The 17500-nt window shown below is 41.5% G+C and overlaps 2 protein-coding genes across 2 annotated transcripts; one reads left to right on the top strand and one right to left on the bottom strand.

Moving 5' to 3' along the window:
- Positions 1–6674: 6674 nt before the first annotated feature.
- Positions 6675–7511, top strand: LOC121999613. Its single transcript, XM_042554272.1, has 3 exons — positions 6675–6737; positions 6867–7316; positions 7500–7511. Exons 1-3 carry the CDS (start codon positions 6675–6677, stop codon positions 7509–7511), a joined length of 525 nt encoding a protein of 174 aa, XP_042410206.1.
- A 4765-nt stretch (positions 7512–12276) lies between these two features.
- LOC122002033 (chlorophyll a-b binding protein of LHCII type 1-like) lies at positions 12277–13263 on the bottom strand. Its single transcript, XM_042557060.1, has one exon. It carries the CDS (start codon positions 13187–13189, stop codon positions 12386–12388), a length of 804 nt encoding a protein of 267 aa, XP_042412994.1. The 5' UTR covers positions 13190–13263; the 3' UTR covers positions 12277–12385.
- Between the last annotated feature and the right edge of the window lie 4237 nt (positions 13264–17500).

Below are 17500 nucleotides of genomic sequence, written 5' to 3'. Positions count from 1 at the left end.
ATGTTCGAGTGCTCAGAACGAGAGGAAATCAGTTTGTTAGGGAGCGTAAGGTTCTCGTGATTATATCCATGAATTAAAAATAATTACGGAGCTAATTTATTTTGATTTGTGAATTTTTAAACTTAAATTTAATTTTTCAAACACATTGGGGGCTGAAAAAATAAAAGAAAAAATATATAAAGTAAAAAAAATATTTGAGGGCACATATGAAGTTAGGATAAATAGAGGAGCACACAGGAACCGGTTTCATCCAATTCGGAGGTCTCTAGGTCGGTCAACCGTGATTTTAAGAATAGGAAGGGTTTCCAACGAATCTGAAATTCGTTGGAGATTTCCAACAAAATGGCAGATTTGTTGGAAACATTTCCAACGAATCTGCCAATTCGTTGGAAATTTCCAATGAATCGCATATTCGTTGGAAAGTATGCTATGATTTAAAAACCCATTTGACCGACCTAGAGAACTCGGAATCGGATGAAACAAGTTCCTATGTGCTCTTCTTGGTCTCCTGATTCTATAGATGACCTCAAATATTTTTTTTGAATTAAGATAAATTTTTTATATCAAGGTCAATTGGATGAATTCGAATTTGATCATGAATGTGTTAGTGTTTTAAATCAAAATGGAGTTTAGTTGAACTTGGTGGATTTAAAAAATGATGTTCGAGTGCTCAGAACGAGAGGAAATCAGTTTGTTGGGGAGCGTAAGGTTCTCGTGATTATATCCATGAATTACAAATAATTACGGAGCTAATTTATTTTGATTTGTGAATTTTTAAACTTAAATTTAATTTTTCAAACACATTGGGGGTTGAAAAAATAAAAGAAAAAATATATAAAGTAAAAAAAATATTTGAGGGCACATATGAAGTCAAGATAAATCGAGGAGCACACAGGAACCGGTTTCATCCAATTCGGAGGTCTCTAGGTCGGTCAACCGTGATTTTAAGAATAGGAAGGGTTTCCAACGAATCTGAAATTCGTTGGAGATTTCCAACAAAATGGCAGATTCGTTGGAAACATTTCCAACGAATCTGCTAATTCGTTGGAAAGTATGCTATGATTTAAAAACCCATTTGACCGACCTAGAGAACTCGGAATCGGATGAAACAAGTTCCTATGTGCTCCTCTTGGTCTCCTGATTCTATAGATGACCTCAAATATTTTTTTTGAATTAAGATAAATTTTTTATATCAAGGTCAATTGGATGAATTCGAATTTGATCATGAATGTGTTAGTATTTTAAATCAAAATGGAGTTTAGTTGAACTTGGTGGATTTAAAAAATGATGTTCGAGTGCTCAGAATGAGAGGAAATCAGTTTGTTGGGGAGTGTAAGCTTCTTGTGATTATATCCATGAATTAAAAATAATTACGGAGCTAATTTATTTTGATTTGTGAATTTTTAAACTTAAATTTAATTTTTCCAACACATTGGGGGTTGAAAAAATAAAAGGAAAAATATATAAAGTAAAAAAAATATTTGAGGGCACATATGAAGTCAAGATAAATAGAGGAGCACACAGGAACCGGTTTCATCCAATTCGGAGGTCTCTAGGTCGGTCAACCGTGATTTTAAGAATAGGAAGGGTTTCCAACGAATCTGAAATTCGTTGGAGATTTCCAACAAAATGGCAGATTCGTTGGAAACATTTCCAACGAATCTGCCAATTCGTTGGAAATTTCCAACGAATCACATATTCGTTGGAAAGTATGCTATGATTTAAAAACTCATTTGACCGACCTAGAGAACTCGGAATCGGATGAAACAAGTTCCTATGTGCTCCTCTTGGTCTCCTGATTCTATAGATGACCTCAAATATTTTTTTTGAATTAAGATAAATTTTTTATATCAAGGTCAATTGGATGAATTCGAATTTGATCATGAATGTGTTAGTGTTTTAAATCAAAATGGAGTTTAGTTGAACTTGGTGGATTTAAAAAATGATGTTCGAGTGCTCAGAACGAGAGGAAATCAGTTTGTTGGGGAGCGTAAGGTTCTCGTGATTATATCCATGAATTAAAAATAATTACGGAGCTAATTTATTTTGATTTGTGAATTTTTAAACTTAAATTTAATTTTTCCAACACATTGGGGGTTGAAAAAATAAAAGAAAAAATATATAAAGTAAAAAAAATATAAAGTAAAAAAAATATTTGAGGGCACATATGAAGTCAGGATAAATAGAGGAGCACACAGGAACTGGTTTCATCCAATTCGGAGGTCTCTATGTCGGTCAACCGTGATTTTAAGAATAGGAAGGGTTTCCAACGAATCTGAAATTCGTTGGAGATTTCCAACAAAATGGCAGATTCGTTGGAACTGTTTCCAACGAATCTACCAATTCGTTGGATATTTCCAACGAATCGCAGATTCGTTGGAAAGTATGCTATGATTTAAAAACCCATTTGACCGACCTAGAGACCTCGGAATCGGATGAAACAAGTTTCTATGTGCTCCTCTTGGTCTCCTGATTCTATAGATGACCTCAAATATTTTTTTTGAATTAAGTTAAATTTTTACATCAAGGTCAATTGGATGAATTCGAATTTGATCATGAATGTGTTAGTGTTTTAAATCAAAATGGAGTTTAGTTGAACTTGGTGGATTTAAAAAATGATGTTCGAGTGCTCAGAACGAGAGGAAATCAGTTTGTTAGGGAGCGTAAGGTTCTCGTGATTATATCCATGAATTAAAAATAATTACGGAGCTAATTTATTTTGATTTGTGAATTTTTAAACTTAAATTTAATTTTTCAAACACATTGGGGGTTGAAAAAATAAAAGAAAAAATATATAAAGTAAAAAAAATATTTGAGGGCATATATGAAGTCAGGATAAATAGAGGAGCACACAGGAACCAGTTTCATCCAATTCGGAGGTCTCTAGGTCGGTCAACCGTGATTTTAAGAATATGAAGGGTTTCCAACGAATCTGAAATTCGTTGGAGATTTCCAACAAAATGGCAGATTCGTTGGAAACATTTCCAACGAATCTGCCAATTCGTTGTAAATTTCCAACGAATCGCATATTCGTTGGAAAGTATGCTATGATTTAAAAACCCATTTGACCGACCTAGAGAACTCGGAATCGGATGAAACAAGTTCCTATGTGCTCCTCTTGGTCTCCTGATTCTATAGATGACCTCAAATATTTTTTTTGAATTAAGATAAATTTTTTATATCAAGGTCAATTGGATGAATTCGAATTTGATCATGAATGTGTTAGTGTTTTAAATCAAAATGGAGTTTAGTTGAACTTGGTGGATTTAAAAAATGATGTTCGAGTGCTCAGAACGAGAGGAAATCAGTTTGTTGGGGAGCGTAAGGTTCTCGTGATTATATCCATGAATTAAAAATAATTACGGAGCTAATTTATTTTGATTTGTGAATTTTTAAACTTAAATTTAATTTTTCCAACACATTGGGGGTTGAAAAAATAAAAGAAAAAAATATATAAAGTAAAAAAAATATTTGAGGGCACATATGAAGTCAGGATAAATAGAGGAGCACACAGGAACCGGTTTCATCCAATTCGGAGGTCTCTAGGTCGGTCAACCATGATTTTAAGAATAAGAAGGGTTTCCAAAGAATCTGAAATTCGTTGGAGATTTCCAACAAAATGGCAGATTCGTTGGAAACATTTCCAACGAATCTGCCAATTCGTTGGAAATCTCCAACGAATCTGCCAATTCGTTGGAAATCTCCAACGAATTGTGGATTCGTTGTGAATATCCAACAAATAATATTTTTGATGGAAATTTGTTGGAAGATCCCTAATTACATATCCTTACCCGGCCCGATTTCTTCTCCTCACATCTTCTCTTGACCTAATTTTCCTTACGGCGGCTGCGGCAATTTTTTCACCTTCTCTGGACTGGTAAGCCACTCTCGTTCTAGCCCTTCTTTTTTTCCCGTTCTCCCGGCGTCTCCTTTTTTCCCGATCTCTCGGCGTCGCCTGGCGGCTCGCGGCGCCGCGAGCGGCCGCGCCTGGCCGCGACTGGTGCCTGGTCGCGTGTGGCCGTGAGTGGCTGCGAACAGCGGCGAATGGCAGCTCACGGCGGTCCCTGGTAGCTCAAGGTGCCGTCTAGCCCCTCGCGCTGGCGCCTGGCCTTAGCACCTAATGGGCATCATTTCGTTAGAAGAATGAGTCAAGGTAGCTCAAGGTGCCATTCGCTTAGGTACGCACTGAATTCCTTTCCTAGAAATACCAAATGGGCATCATTAGTAGATGCCTTTTACATTTCTAAAGATTTAGAAAAAATTTCGTTAGAAGAATTCTTTTCAACATTTGAAGTGCATGAGTCAAGATATGCTGGAATGAAGGAGCCCAAGAACAACGTCGCCCTCAAAGCTTCGAGAGACGAACCAGAGTCGGAATCTTCTCTCGACGACGAGGAAATGGTAATGATGGTAAGAAGATTCAAGAAACTTTGTAAATTCAGATCTACTAACCATCCGCAGGGGAAGAAGAAAAGGACGATCCACTGCTACCACTGCGACGAAGAAGGGAACGTCAAGGACAACTGCCCCAAGCTGAAGAACAAGGACAAAGAGAAGGGTAAGAAGTCTATCCAAAAGCAAAAGGCCCTAAAGGCGATGTTGGACGATACGTCGTCGGAGTCGGAAGTCGAGACATTCTTCGGACTTGCTCTAATGGAAAGTCATCAAGACGACGACTGCGAGTCAAGCTCTTCCGAAATGAGCATCGAGAGCATCGATGAAGGGGGAGCCACGTCGGAAGCAAGCAGCAGTTCAGGGGGAGAAACAGACAACGAGCTCGACAAGGTAAGTCAGGTACGTTCTCTTCCTCCCGATAAACTTTTTAAATTTGTTAAGTTATTAACTAAAGACTGATGTAAATTAGAAAAAGAAATAAAAAATTTAAAAATAATTTTAACTAAATCATGTACTTTAGAAGAATTAGATAAATCAAAATTGGAGAATGAAAAATTACAATTAGAAAATCAAAATTTGAAAATTCAAATAGACAATTTGAAAAACTATGCATGTTCACCTAAAACCAATTTTAGAAGATTTAATAATTTAAATTGGTACTTTAAATATCACCAGGGACAAATTAGGAATATCTCTAGAAAATATGTCCCTAAGAAATTTTTAATCAATCCAGTAGGCTGGAACCTTTATTGAGTTCCTAAATCTTGCTTAGTCTAAATATTAATAAAAATTAGCGCTTTCAGTGAGAAAATTAAACAATGAATTTCTCTATGAGACTTTGACTAAGGAAGTGGTTGTTGCTCCAATAACCAAGAAGGTCTACTGTCTCGCCACGACCTGGAAGCCAAAATATTGAAATAAATGTTTAATTAACTTTCTGTCAAAGCATTAAAATTAGAATTAATTAATGCTTTTAAAGTTTTTCAAACATTTTTTTTCAAAATATTTTTATAGAAAAATACTTTTACGTGAAATTTTTACTTAGAAAATCTTACTTATAAAAATCTTAAGTTAGAATTTTTTTTATAATTTTTGCAAATACTTAAATTTTTTTTAAAAAAATAATATTTTTTTAACTTAGAAAATTGTTATTTTTATTTTATTTTTTTTTCAAAACCGTCTAAGTTAGAATTCTTTCTTATAATTTCACTTAGAAAATTTTATTAAAATTTTACTTAAAATTTTTCAGAGACTGTTTATGTAAAAATTATTGCATGTTTTTAAGGATCTCGTAATTTTCTAAGTCTTTAACCCTTAGATTTTTTTTTAAACCCCATTTTTTTTGTGATCAAAGGGGGAGAAGGATTAGTATAAGTCTAGGGGGAGGTAGACCAAAATTTAACTTGTTTTATTTTTTTACACTTAATTACAAATTTAGTTAAGTTTATTTCATGTCTATTTTTACCCTAGCTTAACTTGGGTTGCTCACACTAAAAAGGGGGAGATTGTTGGAACCCCAAGGTTATTTTGGTGTGATCAACAAGTTAAGTTAGATCCTGTATGTTTCTAACCTTGTGTCTAAGTGTGGAGGAGCTTAGGAGCATAGGTACTCGAGCGGAAGACGTAGCTAACAAGAAGGATGGCATGCGGTGTGTCCGAGGGACAAGGTGCTGCGGAAGAGTACATCGGCGGACGAGAAGGAAGCGTGCGGTGGTTCCGAGGGACGAAAGCCGGAGCGGAAGATTGCTCGAGGAGCAAGAGATACAGCTAGCGAGAAGGACGGCACGCGGTGCGTCCGAAGGACAAAAACTGCGGATGAGTACGCCGACGGACGAGAAGGAAACACGCGGCGATTATGAGGGATGAGAAGCCGGAGGGAAGCCCGCTCGAGAAGATCGGAAGTTGGGTTTGGGTGAGCCCTTTTCTGGATGGCAGAAATCACCCAAGCAAGCAGATCCGGAGTTGAAGACCGGGACCGAGGCGAACTGAACTGGAGCAGTGGTCCTCGGATGAAAAAGTCAACATCTGTTGACTTTAGGCTCTGGGGCGCCCGTAACCCTTCCGGGCGCCCGGACCTGATTTGTTGACCAGATCACGTCAAACACGATTTGAACGTTGGGGGATAAAGTTTTATCCCCCCAGGGTGCCCGGAACCCCTTCTAGGCGCCCCGAACGAGGAGATGAAGGCATCCACGGTATCTTGCTCGTTTGACCAATAGGGCATGGACATCGTTGGGTTGTTCCCCATGGTGACCACACAGTGAAGATTCTTGCTCGTCATGGTGGATTACTTCTCCAAGTGGGTGGAGGTCGAGCAGTTGGCTAAAATAAGTGAACAGATGGTTATTAAATTCATCTGGTAGAACATTCTGTGTCGGTTCGGCATCCCCTGCCCGCTCATCTCAGACAACAGAAGGCAATTCGCTGGTTGGAGACTTCGGGAATGGTGCTAAGGCTATGACATCCAACAGGCCTTCACCTCAGTGGCCAACGCCCAAAGCAACAACCAGGTAGAGGTCACCAACCGAGAGATCCTCAGAGGCCTACGAACTCGACTCGACCATGCGAGAGGCAGCTGGTTCAACGAGCTCCCTAGCGTTCTGTGGGCCCTCCGTATGACTCCCAAGGAGATAACCAGCGTCACACCATTTCACTTAGTGTACGGCGGTAAAGTGGTGGTCCCCATGGAGGTCGGAGTAGAATCCAACTGGCTTCATCTCTACGATGAGGGGAATGCTGAGCGGAGGTACATGGAGCTTGATTTGGTGGACAAGACATGGGACAAGGCTACCATTCGACTGATGGCATACCGACAGCGGATGAAGCAGAGCTACAATCGAAGGGTGATCCCAAGATCCTTCCAAGTTGGCGACCAGGTTTGGAAAAGAATCAAGCTGGTCAGCGAAGTCAACAAGCTCGAGGTACCATGGGTGGGACCTTATATGGTCGTACAAAAATTCCGCTCGGGAACTTATTATATGGAGAACAAGGATGGAAGGCAGCTCGAGCGGCCATGGAGAGCGAATCATCTCCAACCCTACAAGGCCAGATAAGAGGCGCGCGAGTGAACATTGATGTAATCCGTGTGTGTTTTTGTGATGCAGAATGGATATTAATAAAAGCACAAGTATCCTAGACTCTTGAGCCGATCGACCTTGTTAAAAGTTAAGCGATGACTATAAACTCTTGTCTACGCATTACAACAGTCGAGCGACAATGTTAAACCCCTATCTTTGTCAACCGTCGAGCAGTGGCGTTAAACCCCTATTTTCATCAACCATCGAGCAGCGATGTTAAATCCCTATCTTCGTCAACCATCGATCGACGACGTTAAACCCCTGTCTTTGTCAACCATCGAGCGATGATGTTAAACCCATGCCTTTCTCAGTGGTAGAGCGACGACCTTAAACTCATGTCTAAGCCTATCTAACGGTCGAGTGGCGACCTTAAACTCCTGCCGTCCTCAGCGGTCGAGCGGTGACCTTAAACCTCTGTCTTCCTCAACGGTCGAGTGGCGACCTTAAACCCCTACCTTCCTCGACGGATGTGAAAGTGGGTAGCTCGTCACCAATTGGAAAAGACACATTTACAAGTAGAAATGTCGAAGCGAAGACACAAAGCAACAGAGAAAACTCGCCGAATGGGCGATTAAGCATTAACACTTCAAAAAATCTTACAAGAGCATGGAAGGCAATACAAAATCAAGCAACATTCCCACAAGCGAGTTCACTCGAGGTAATCTAAAGAATCGTCGGACAGCAACTCGGTCAGCATGTCCCGGCTAATGACATTGCTTGTCAGAGTAATCAGAATGTAGCCGCATTCCCTGAGTTGGCCGAGCACCCCGTTGATCGCAAGGTTGAAGAGGCGGAGAGCCCGATCGGCGACCTTGTCATTAAAAATCTCCGAGCAGAGGTAGGCCTTCTTCATCAGCTCGAACCTGCCAGACTCGGCTCCCTGATAAGTTTCGAGGCCCAATCAGGATGCTTGCAGCTCCTCCTTCAGTTGGGCCAGCTCCTCATCCATGGCATCAAGATGGGCCTTTGCTGCAGACCGATCATCCAACCTGCCCTCTCGCTCGGCATTCAGCGAGGCCTTCGCATCCTTCAGGTTCTGAGCCAACACCCAAAACTCCTTATTTTTGATTTCCAAGTCTTCTATAACTCGGAGCTTCCTGGTGTTGATCGAGTGGATCTTCGCTTCGAAGGAGGTGGCCTGTTTATTAAGCCGAGCCAGCTGTGTTGCCAACTCGGCACTCTTGCCCTTCTCCGCTTCAAGCTGCTCAGAGCTCTTATTCAAATCGGCTCTTAATTGAGCCATCTCAACGTTTATCTGCTCCAGTTGCGCCTGAGAAGCAGATGATTGGCCGCTCAGAGCACGAAGCTGTTGGACTTTATGCTCCAAATAAGCAAGCCTATGGCACATGGTCAAGCTTTCCACCTAGTACTGCAATGATGATAACCGTATATAAGCCGAGCGGGAAGGGGAGAGAGAAGAAAGAGAAAAAGAACGGTATACATACCCTAGTAGACATTTGGTGTGGCTATTAGCCAGTTCCCCTGGAGCTATAATCGCTGCACGGGCTCGGGCATCAACCCATATCTGTGCGAGAAGCCCTTGGATAATTATTTGATGCTCGGGGGTGAGGGACGCTGGGTCATCCAGATTCCGGTACTCGTTAGTTGGTAAGTGGATGATTGTCGTTATTGATCTCTGGTCGCTCGGACCAGAAGGTGCAGAAGTTGCCCTGTCCATGTGTTGTGAGGAGACTAGCCAAATGCGGGACACTTGTGCTGTCGGCAAAGGAGAGGGCATGAAGGCGATCGGTGGCGCGCAGATAGTCCCCTGAGGCAGCCCGGACAGCGAAGGCGCCCAGTCAGAGGATAGGGACGCAGGGAGTTCCCCGATTCCCTGCTCGAGAGGTGGAATAGAAGTCTCACCCCGCTCGGATGAGGGTCGAGAAACAACCGTCGTGGGGTTCTGCAATGCCGAAGTTGTAGATCAGGATGACGAAGGGGTCTCTTACATTGACGAAGGGGCTCGTCGGATGTGGCCGAGTCGAAGGCGATCAATATAGGGACCATTGATGGCTGAACAAGCGGAAGTTTCGTTGTTACAACCGCTGCATCGCTCTCAGCTGTCCGGCTCTCCCCAACTCTGCTCCCCAACACTTGGGTTCCCTCCTCGTTGAGCGGATCCTCATTGGAGGTGACCTGCTGCAAACCACGGCTCTCTAGCTCGGCTATGGCCATGACATTGATGTCTACATCTGTAAGCTTGCACTTGCCGACCAGCCAAGCTCACAATATGATTCGAGTTGCACAAAAGGAAAAAAAATCAATTAGATTCAAAGGTTGTGAGAAAAAAGAGCATACCTAGGCTGGATGGAAGCTTTGTGCGGATCATGCTCAGTCCGAACACGTAGAGGACGCCCTCCATCAATAACTTGTGGATATGGTACTTCTGACCGGCCAAGCTTGAAGCTGCATGGTGGTAGTCCAATCAGCTCTTGTAATTCTTGAGCTCCGGAGGGTTTGGCACTTCTAATTGCCTGATGGTCGGAAAGTCCGATTGTTTGGGAAAGCGCACATAAAAGAAGTAGTCCTTCTAATGTTTGTTGGAGAATGACATCTTATCAAAAAAAAAAAAATGACGCTCACTCGGGCTTAGAAGAGAAAAGTCCTCGGCTCGGACAATTTAGGATAATAAAAATAGTGGAAGAGCCGAGGAGTAAGAGGAATGTCGTGCAGGCGGAATACAATGACGACCCCGCATAACAGCCGAAAGGAGTTCGATACTAACTGGTGGAGAGAAATGCGAAAATATTTACAAATGGCAGAAAAGAAAGGGTGGATTGGGAATCACAGACTGGCGATAAATTGGTCCCTAAAGAAACACAAAAAACCCGGTGGTGGTTCGTTCGGGCGGTTGAAAGCTGAAGGAAGAACGATCTGATAGTCGACGGGAATTTTGTAAATGGCTCTCAAACTCTCAACATCACCGTCGTCGAACTTAGACTCGATGGAGGTGTACTAGAGCCCAAGAATGGCGGCGGGGGATAGGGAGGAGCTCGCCATCGAAAAATAAAAAGATTGAAGAAGTGCGACGCAAAGATCCAATTGAAAAGGGAGGAAGCTTACTGAAAGATCGTCAGAGAGACAGAAGGAATGAAAGGTCGCCGGAGAACTCGAGGACAAAGGTGCGCGAAGGGAGAAGGCGATGCACGCGAGGTTTATAAACCCCACGATCGTCTTGAGTTGTTCGATACAGGGTTGCGAAAAACTAGGAGAAGATCCAGCCGTTGAATTCGAAAAGGCGTCTGTCACGTCGCCATCTGATATCCGCCTGCCACGTCAAACGTGCGGCGGCATAAAGAAGGACACGTGGCGCTCAGCCACCGGACGACATTAATGAATCCTAATTAAAAAGCATGGTCGTGTGCTCAGTCATAATGATTAGGGATTTGCATGGTCTCCGAGAAATTTGGATGACGTCATGGCGCTTGGTCGAAGAGCGCAGGAAAAAGATTTTTCCCAAGTGTTGCTCCACCTTGCCCGATCGGCAGGAATAAGCGGGCATCACAGCCAAACGACTGAAGCTCAGTTTTCTTTGAAGAGCTTAATCCGAGCAGAGTTTATATATATCAGTCTGACAAGGCGTGGCCGAATGGCAAAGGCGTGGGAATCCTCAAGGGCTACACTGGTCCAGTTAGTCGAGCTTGCAGCCTCCTTCGACTAGACTTGAGGGGGAGGCTTGTGATGCGACGATGGAGGGAAGCCTACTTGGCATAGGGTCAATTGCCACGATAGGGGTCAAAGTCAAGGTGGTCAACACCTGAGTGTCAAAGGGCTGAACGGAAGATAATTGCAACGGTCAGTCGGGACAATCAAGCCCCGATCGGAAGGATACGGGTCCGAGCTAACCCCCACTCAGGCTCGGGATGATACACAAGATAGCTGACGCTCTATACAGAGTGGCAGGACGTCACACGGGACCTGGCCAAGGACGCAGCGAAATCCCGACTGAGTGGCTACCCCGCTCGACCAAGCCACGGGACCTAGCTAGGGACGCGGCGAGGTCCCGACCGAGCGGCTACCCCGCTCGGTCCAACAACGGGACCTAGTCATGGACGGAGTGCAGTCCCAGACGAGTGGCTATTCCACTCGGACAAGTAGTGGGACCACTATAGTATCTCTCGACATTCTTTTGGGAGATAGTATCACTGACACGAGGCATAGTTGACAGGCGGATCGTACGACCGAAGCTTCTACTGTCATGTCAGGGATATGCATGCCCTGTTAATGTATTATGTTAGGGGTACTTTCCTGACAAGATCCCTTCATGGGGCATATGGGAAAGTGTGCCTATGCCTCGAGAAGCGCACACGTCGTCCACCAGAACTCTATATAATGGGGGGGGTTCTTCACCGGCGGATGTACACGTTATTATCGAATTCCACTGTTGTTATTGTTGCTCTGCTTCTCTATATTTTTTCGGTGACTGACTTGAACGTCGGAGGACCAATGTCGGAGATCTTTTTCCTAGCTCGACACTGACACCGTTTGTTTTGTAGAGTGCCGTGAAATCCATATCCGATCAGCAAAACTATCACCTTCTAATTTTCTAGTTTCACGGTTTCGAACAGATTGATGTTTAACTTTACCTTTTGTATGTTTTTTACAATCTGTATTATATTTCTCATTCCTTGATGTTTTTGCAATCCAGATTATGTTCATTCCTTGTGTAGAAACGAAAGAGTAAACCTGAAAACCATTACATAGTCTGTAATTACACGAGTTGCAAGATGACAGATTTTGATCACTTCAACGTAGCACTAGCAATCCATGCTCTTGAAACAGTCCATACGAGTCAAACATCAAGTACAAAAACAGAGTCACTTACAAACTTCCATTAATTCGCTCACAAATTCCAATTCCAATTGCATGGCACGTTAATGTACATCTCACTTTACAATCTCAACACGGCGTTTTCATTTGCCGGGAACAAAGTTGGTGGCGTAGGCCCATGCGTTGTTGTTAACCGGGTCGGCCAGGTGGTCGGCGAGGTTCTCCAGCGGCCCCTTTCCGGTGACGATGGCTTGCACGAAGAAGCCGAACATGGAAAACATGGCCAGCCGCCCGTTCTTGATCTCCTTCACCTTCAGCTCCGCGAAGGCCTCAGGATCGTCGGCGAGACCCAGAGGGTCGAAGCTCCCTCCGGGGTAGAGCGGGTCGACCACCTCCCCCAGGGGGCCGCCGGCCACACGGTACCCCTCCACGGCGCCCATCAGCACCACTTGGGACGCCCATATGGCCAGGATGCTCTGCGCGTGGATCAGACTGGGGTTGCCGAGATAATCGAGTCCGCCCTCGGAGAAGATCTGTGACCCTGCCTTGAACCAAACCGCCTCGCCGAACTTGACGCCGTTGCGGGAGAGGAGCTCCGGGAAGACGCAGCCCAGCGCGCCCAGCATGGCCCACCGGCAGTGGATCACCTCCAGCTCCCGGTTCTTGGCGAACGTCTCGGGGTCAGCGGAGAGGCCGGCAGTGTCCCACCCGTAGTCGCCAGGGAATTCGCCAGTGAGGTAGGACGGGGGTTCGCCGGAGAAGGGACCGAGATACTTGACGCGGTCAGCGCCGTACCAGGGGCTCCCCGACACCGCTGGCTTGGGTCTGCCGCCGGTCTTCCTCATGGTGAACCGGCCGCCGCCGCCAAGGCCGTCAGAGAGTGAGGGGGCGAACTTGACGGGCTTGCCGACGAAGGACGGGGAGGAGATCGCCATGGTGGAAGCCATTTGAGCAGATTGATGGAGGAGAGGTGCTTGATCAAAGAAAGGCTTCTGCTGCTTCTGGAATTGGAATCGGAATTGGGGCGTCGTTTTAAAGCCCAAGGCCCTCTGATTTCGGTTATCTTGTGGAATCTATATCTCTTCCCTCATTGGCTGGAAGCTTCGCGGGGTGAGATCGTAGCAAACGTGGCGGAATGGTAATCCTGGAATCTGAGCCACAGAGATCGCTGGGTACTTTTCTATCTTACGTGTCTTTTGTTGATTGGGTTCCCCAAATTTTTGGGGTTTCTAACGAAGATGATTTCTAACATCATGATTGATATCTTTCTTAAGTTCGAATAGGCCCAGTGACCTTGATGCCATTCAATGAAATAAACATCGCCTTCATTATCGTGATTTCTTCATCTTCTGTTTATATATATATATATATATATATATATATATATATTACATGAGTGTTTGGTAAAATTATAATTTGATTATTAAATAATATAAAAATTAACCACTAATAATTATTTCTGCCAAATTCGTAATATAAAAATAAATTTATCTATAACAGAATTTTTAAATTTATATCACAAAGGGTATATATATATATATATATACAGGGTCCGAAATATATACTTGTTATATACATTTAAAAAAAATCACTCATCATCTTAGTCACTCTTTGTCATCCTCTATTCACCTTCTAGTCCTGTGAATATCGATTGATTGCTTTAATAAATTTTAAGGTGAATTTTTAGCCGATATAAGATTTTTAATTAATTGGGTACTTGATCTCCTCATACTAAAGGTTGCTATATTAGGATAAATATCATCCAAGATTTATCTCCTTCTAGAGAATATAGGGTCACCCTAGAGAGACTACTAAAATGATGACTTCACTTTTGCTATAGCAAATAAATATCAGTCATTACTATTATTAGAATGCAAGTCTAGTTGGAAAATTAGTTTTTGGTGACTAATAAATTAAATAGGGATAAGATGACTATTTCATAAATAATGAATAGACCGTCGTAAATTAATTTCTCAAGTGAATAAGAAATTAATGGCTAATGAAATATGGTCCGATATGATCAAACGAAAGTTTGATTCACACATAAGTTCGATTCATGGATGAGATTACATAAATGCTAACGTGAGTCTGCACTATTGAGGTGTGTGAAATTATAATTAATTTCATTGATTGATTAATTAATTAAAAGATGAATCATGATTGTAATATTAATTAATTAATTAATATTTATAATAGATTAAATAATTAATTAATCAGATTAATCAATTGAATTAATTAATGATAATTGATAAGATTTAAGTGAAAAGATACACTCATATCTTTTCACCTCTTGGAAGAAATCTTTCACCTTTTGGGAGTAATCACTCATCCTTTTAAAAAAACTCACATTCTTTTGACTCAAATAACTCAATTCTCAAGTTATAAATTTTCATCTTGAGTTCTCTTCTTTCTCTCCTCTCTTGAAAGTCTTAAGGTTTAAAAAGTTTGATAGGGCTCGACATTTAGAGTGCTCCTATTTCGAAACGTAAGTCATATCTTGGGAGATAAATGTCGATAAACCATAAGCACCTGAGCGGGACAATATTATCTTAAGGAAAGAATGTCTAGCTTTTATCTTAACCTTAATACTCTTATCCTTAAGATAAGCTTACTCAAAGGGTACCTCAATAACCAAAAGCAACGTCGAGAGTATAAATGGGACAAGGTCCACGTTGTCATATTGAGCTCCATTGGTTCAAGCCATTGACTCATTATCGAGATAAATAACTGGGCCCAACTGTTGGATCGAAATCAACTAGATCCATCTCATATATATATAAATTTTCAACAATCTTAAGATGATATTGATGGTTATAACGACCGTGGATCCCACTCCTTCTAGAGAGAAATAGGAGAAATTTTTCGTAATCATCTTCATGCGATGACAGTAAGAAAGACATTGTATTACTTGAAGAAAATGTAACTTTTAAGGTTACTATCAAAAGATGTCATAGCGCATCTAAAAGTGAACCTTAAGCGATGGGAGAGTTATTCTCAAGGAAGAATAAAATTTTACTATACGAGAATCATACCTTAAAAGGATAGACGATAAAATTAATTATATCATGGGTATAATGTAACAATGATGGTCTAAGGCTTTGTGGTGGTATTTGACTAAAACACAAAGTTAAAGATAATAAATTTAAACTGTCCAAAAAGAGGGCTAATGAAAGTCTTCATATAGAAGATTAAGCTCACTTGGCAAAAAGTTAGATTTGAGTCTAACTCAATGAGACCTAAGTGGAGGTCAAAATAGATGATTTAGAGCGATTGTATCACATGTGTTGCAATTGACTATGAAATTGAGTCAAGTATCTCTCGAAGAATAAATGCAATCATGGTCATCACTCTAATTAGACTACTATAGCTATGGCTCGATGAGATTAGAAGACCAAGAAATATATATTTCTTGAGTTGAGTGTCTCTCAAAGAGTAAATACAATCCTTATCAACACTCCAACCAAACGACCATAGTTTTGGCACGATAAGATTGGAAAATCAAGGGATGTATGCTTTTTCAGTTGAGCGTCTTTTGGTCAGCACTCCAATCAGAGGACTATAACTTTGGCTCGACGAGATTGGAAGACCAAGAGATGTAGATTTCTTAAGTCGAGTGTCTCTTGAAGAGTAAATACAATCTTAATTAGCACTCCGATCAAACAACCATAATTTTGGCTTAGTGAGATTGAAAGACCAAGGGATGTATACTTCTTGAGTCGAGTGTCTCTTAAATAGTAAATGCAATCTTAGTCAACACTCCAATTAGACGATTGTAGCTCTAGTTCAATGAAATTGGAAGACCAAGTGATGCATATTTTCTAGATTGAGCACTTGGAACAAGTGCAATCTTGGTCATTATCCTATTAGATGACCACAATTTTAACTTGGTGAAATCAGAAGATTGGAGTTAAGACTTGTTTTTAAGCAAGATTAACGCCCTTAAAGTGTTTTAAAAAAACACTAGAAATGTGGTTGGAAAAATCAACTAGGAAAGATCATCTATGGTGGTTGAGGGAGAGAATGTAGTATTGCTTAAGGAATGTTTCTTGAGAAAGATCAACAGTCAATAATCGACTATATCATATTCACCTCAATTCAATAATATATAATGACTAAAACATGGAGAAGATGATAAAAGCTATATTGATAAGTTTTGGATTTGTCTTGAAAATTACGGAGGAAGTTGTCCTCTCGGCAAATCACAAGCCTTAGTGAGCTAAAAATAAAACATCTCTATAAGGCATTAAAAGGTCATGAACCTTCTAATAAAAAATGTAGATCCGCTACATTAACGACCCCCTAGTACTGGCCCCACGGATATGGAGGGAGGTACATGCAGGTACACAGGTGTCAGGCGCATGGTGGGGTAAACCCCATGTCATGAGTTCTTGAGAATCGATCCCTGGCCATTACGCTAGAGATGTCATGCGTCCACCGTCTGTGTTACTCCCTGGGGGCTCATGAACCTTCTAATAAAACATATAATGTGGGGGTGAACCAATAAATGTGGAGGTATTTAGATATAAATATCTAAATTGAGTGCTCAAAGAATTAATTGCATAAAATGCATCGATACGTGCCAATGTATATGATACATTATGATATCTAAGAAATTATGAAAATAGCACTTGTGCAAAATGGTAAGTCTTGAAATGACTTAATACCATTAAACCAGTAGATCTCTACTAGTGAAATTTTCATTGAATATGGAGAATTGTGCAGATCCGCCAGTTTAAAAAGGCCTATTGAGAGATCAAATATATTGCATGTCTAGGGGAATGAGTCTGAAATTCAACATTTAAATCGAGTGGTGATAACTCAACCATGTTGATTGGAGATCCCAAGATTATGGTTCAAAGAGGACAACTAAGCTACAAGGTTCAAGGCACCTAGGAGTAATTACTCCAACTTACTCATCGATACAAAAGGTGCGACCTATAAAATGAGTAAAGGATGAACAAAAGTTCTTAATGATATCTATTTTATACCACAAAAGGTATGATAGGGTATTACAAGATACTATTAATAGGAGATCACCTATATAAGTATGAAGATAGACCGTTTCAAGGAAACACTTATGAATCCCAAACTTTATCCATGGCCAAAACAGACATGATAGAGAACTAGTAAAAGCGTAGGGGCTATTGTGTAGATATGATTGTCTTGGTTTACACCAATGCACTATAAGAAAAATGCTCATAGACAGCGATTTTTCACCGATGTCTATGACAAAATCGACCGGTGTCTATGAAGGCGTT

The sequence above is a fragment of the Zingiber officinale genome, chromosome 7A, assembly GCF_018446385.1.
Source record: "Zingiber officinale cultivar Zhangliang chromosome 7A, Zo_v1.1, whole genome shotgun sequence".
NCBI lineage: Eukaryota > Viridiplantae > Streptophyta > Magnoliopsida > Zingiberales > Zingiberaceae > Zingiber > Zingiber officinale.
This window is presented reverse-complemented; position numbering and strand designations above follow the sequence as displayed.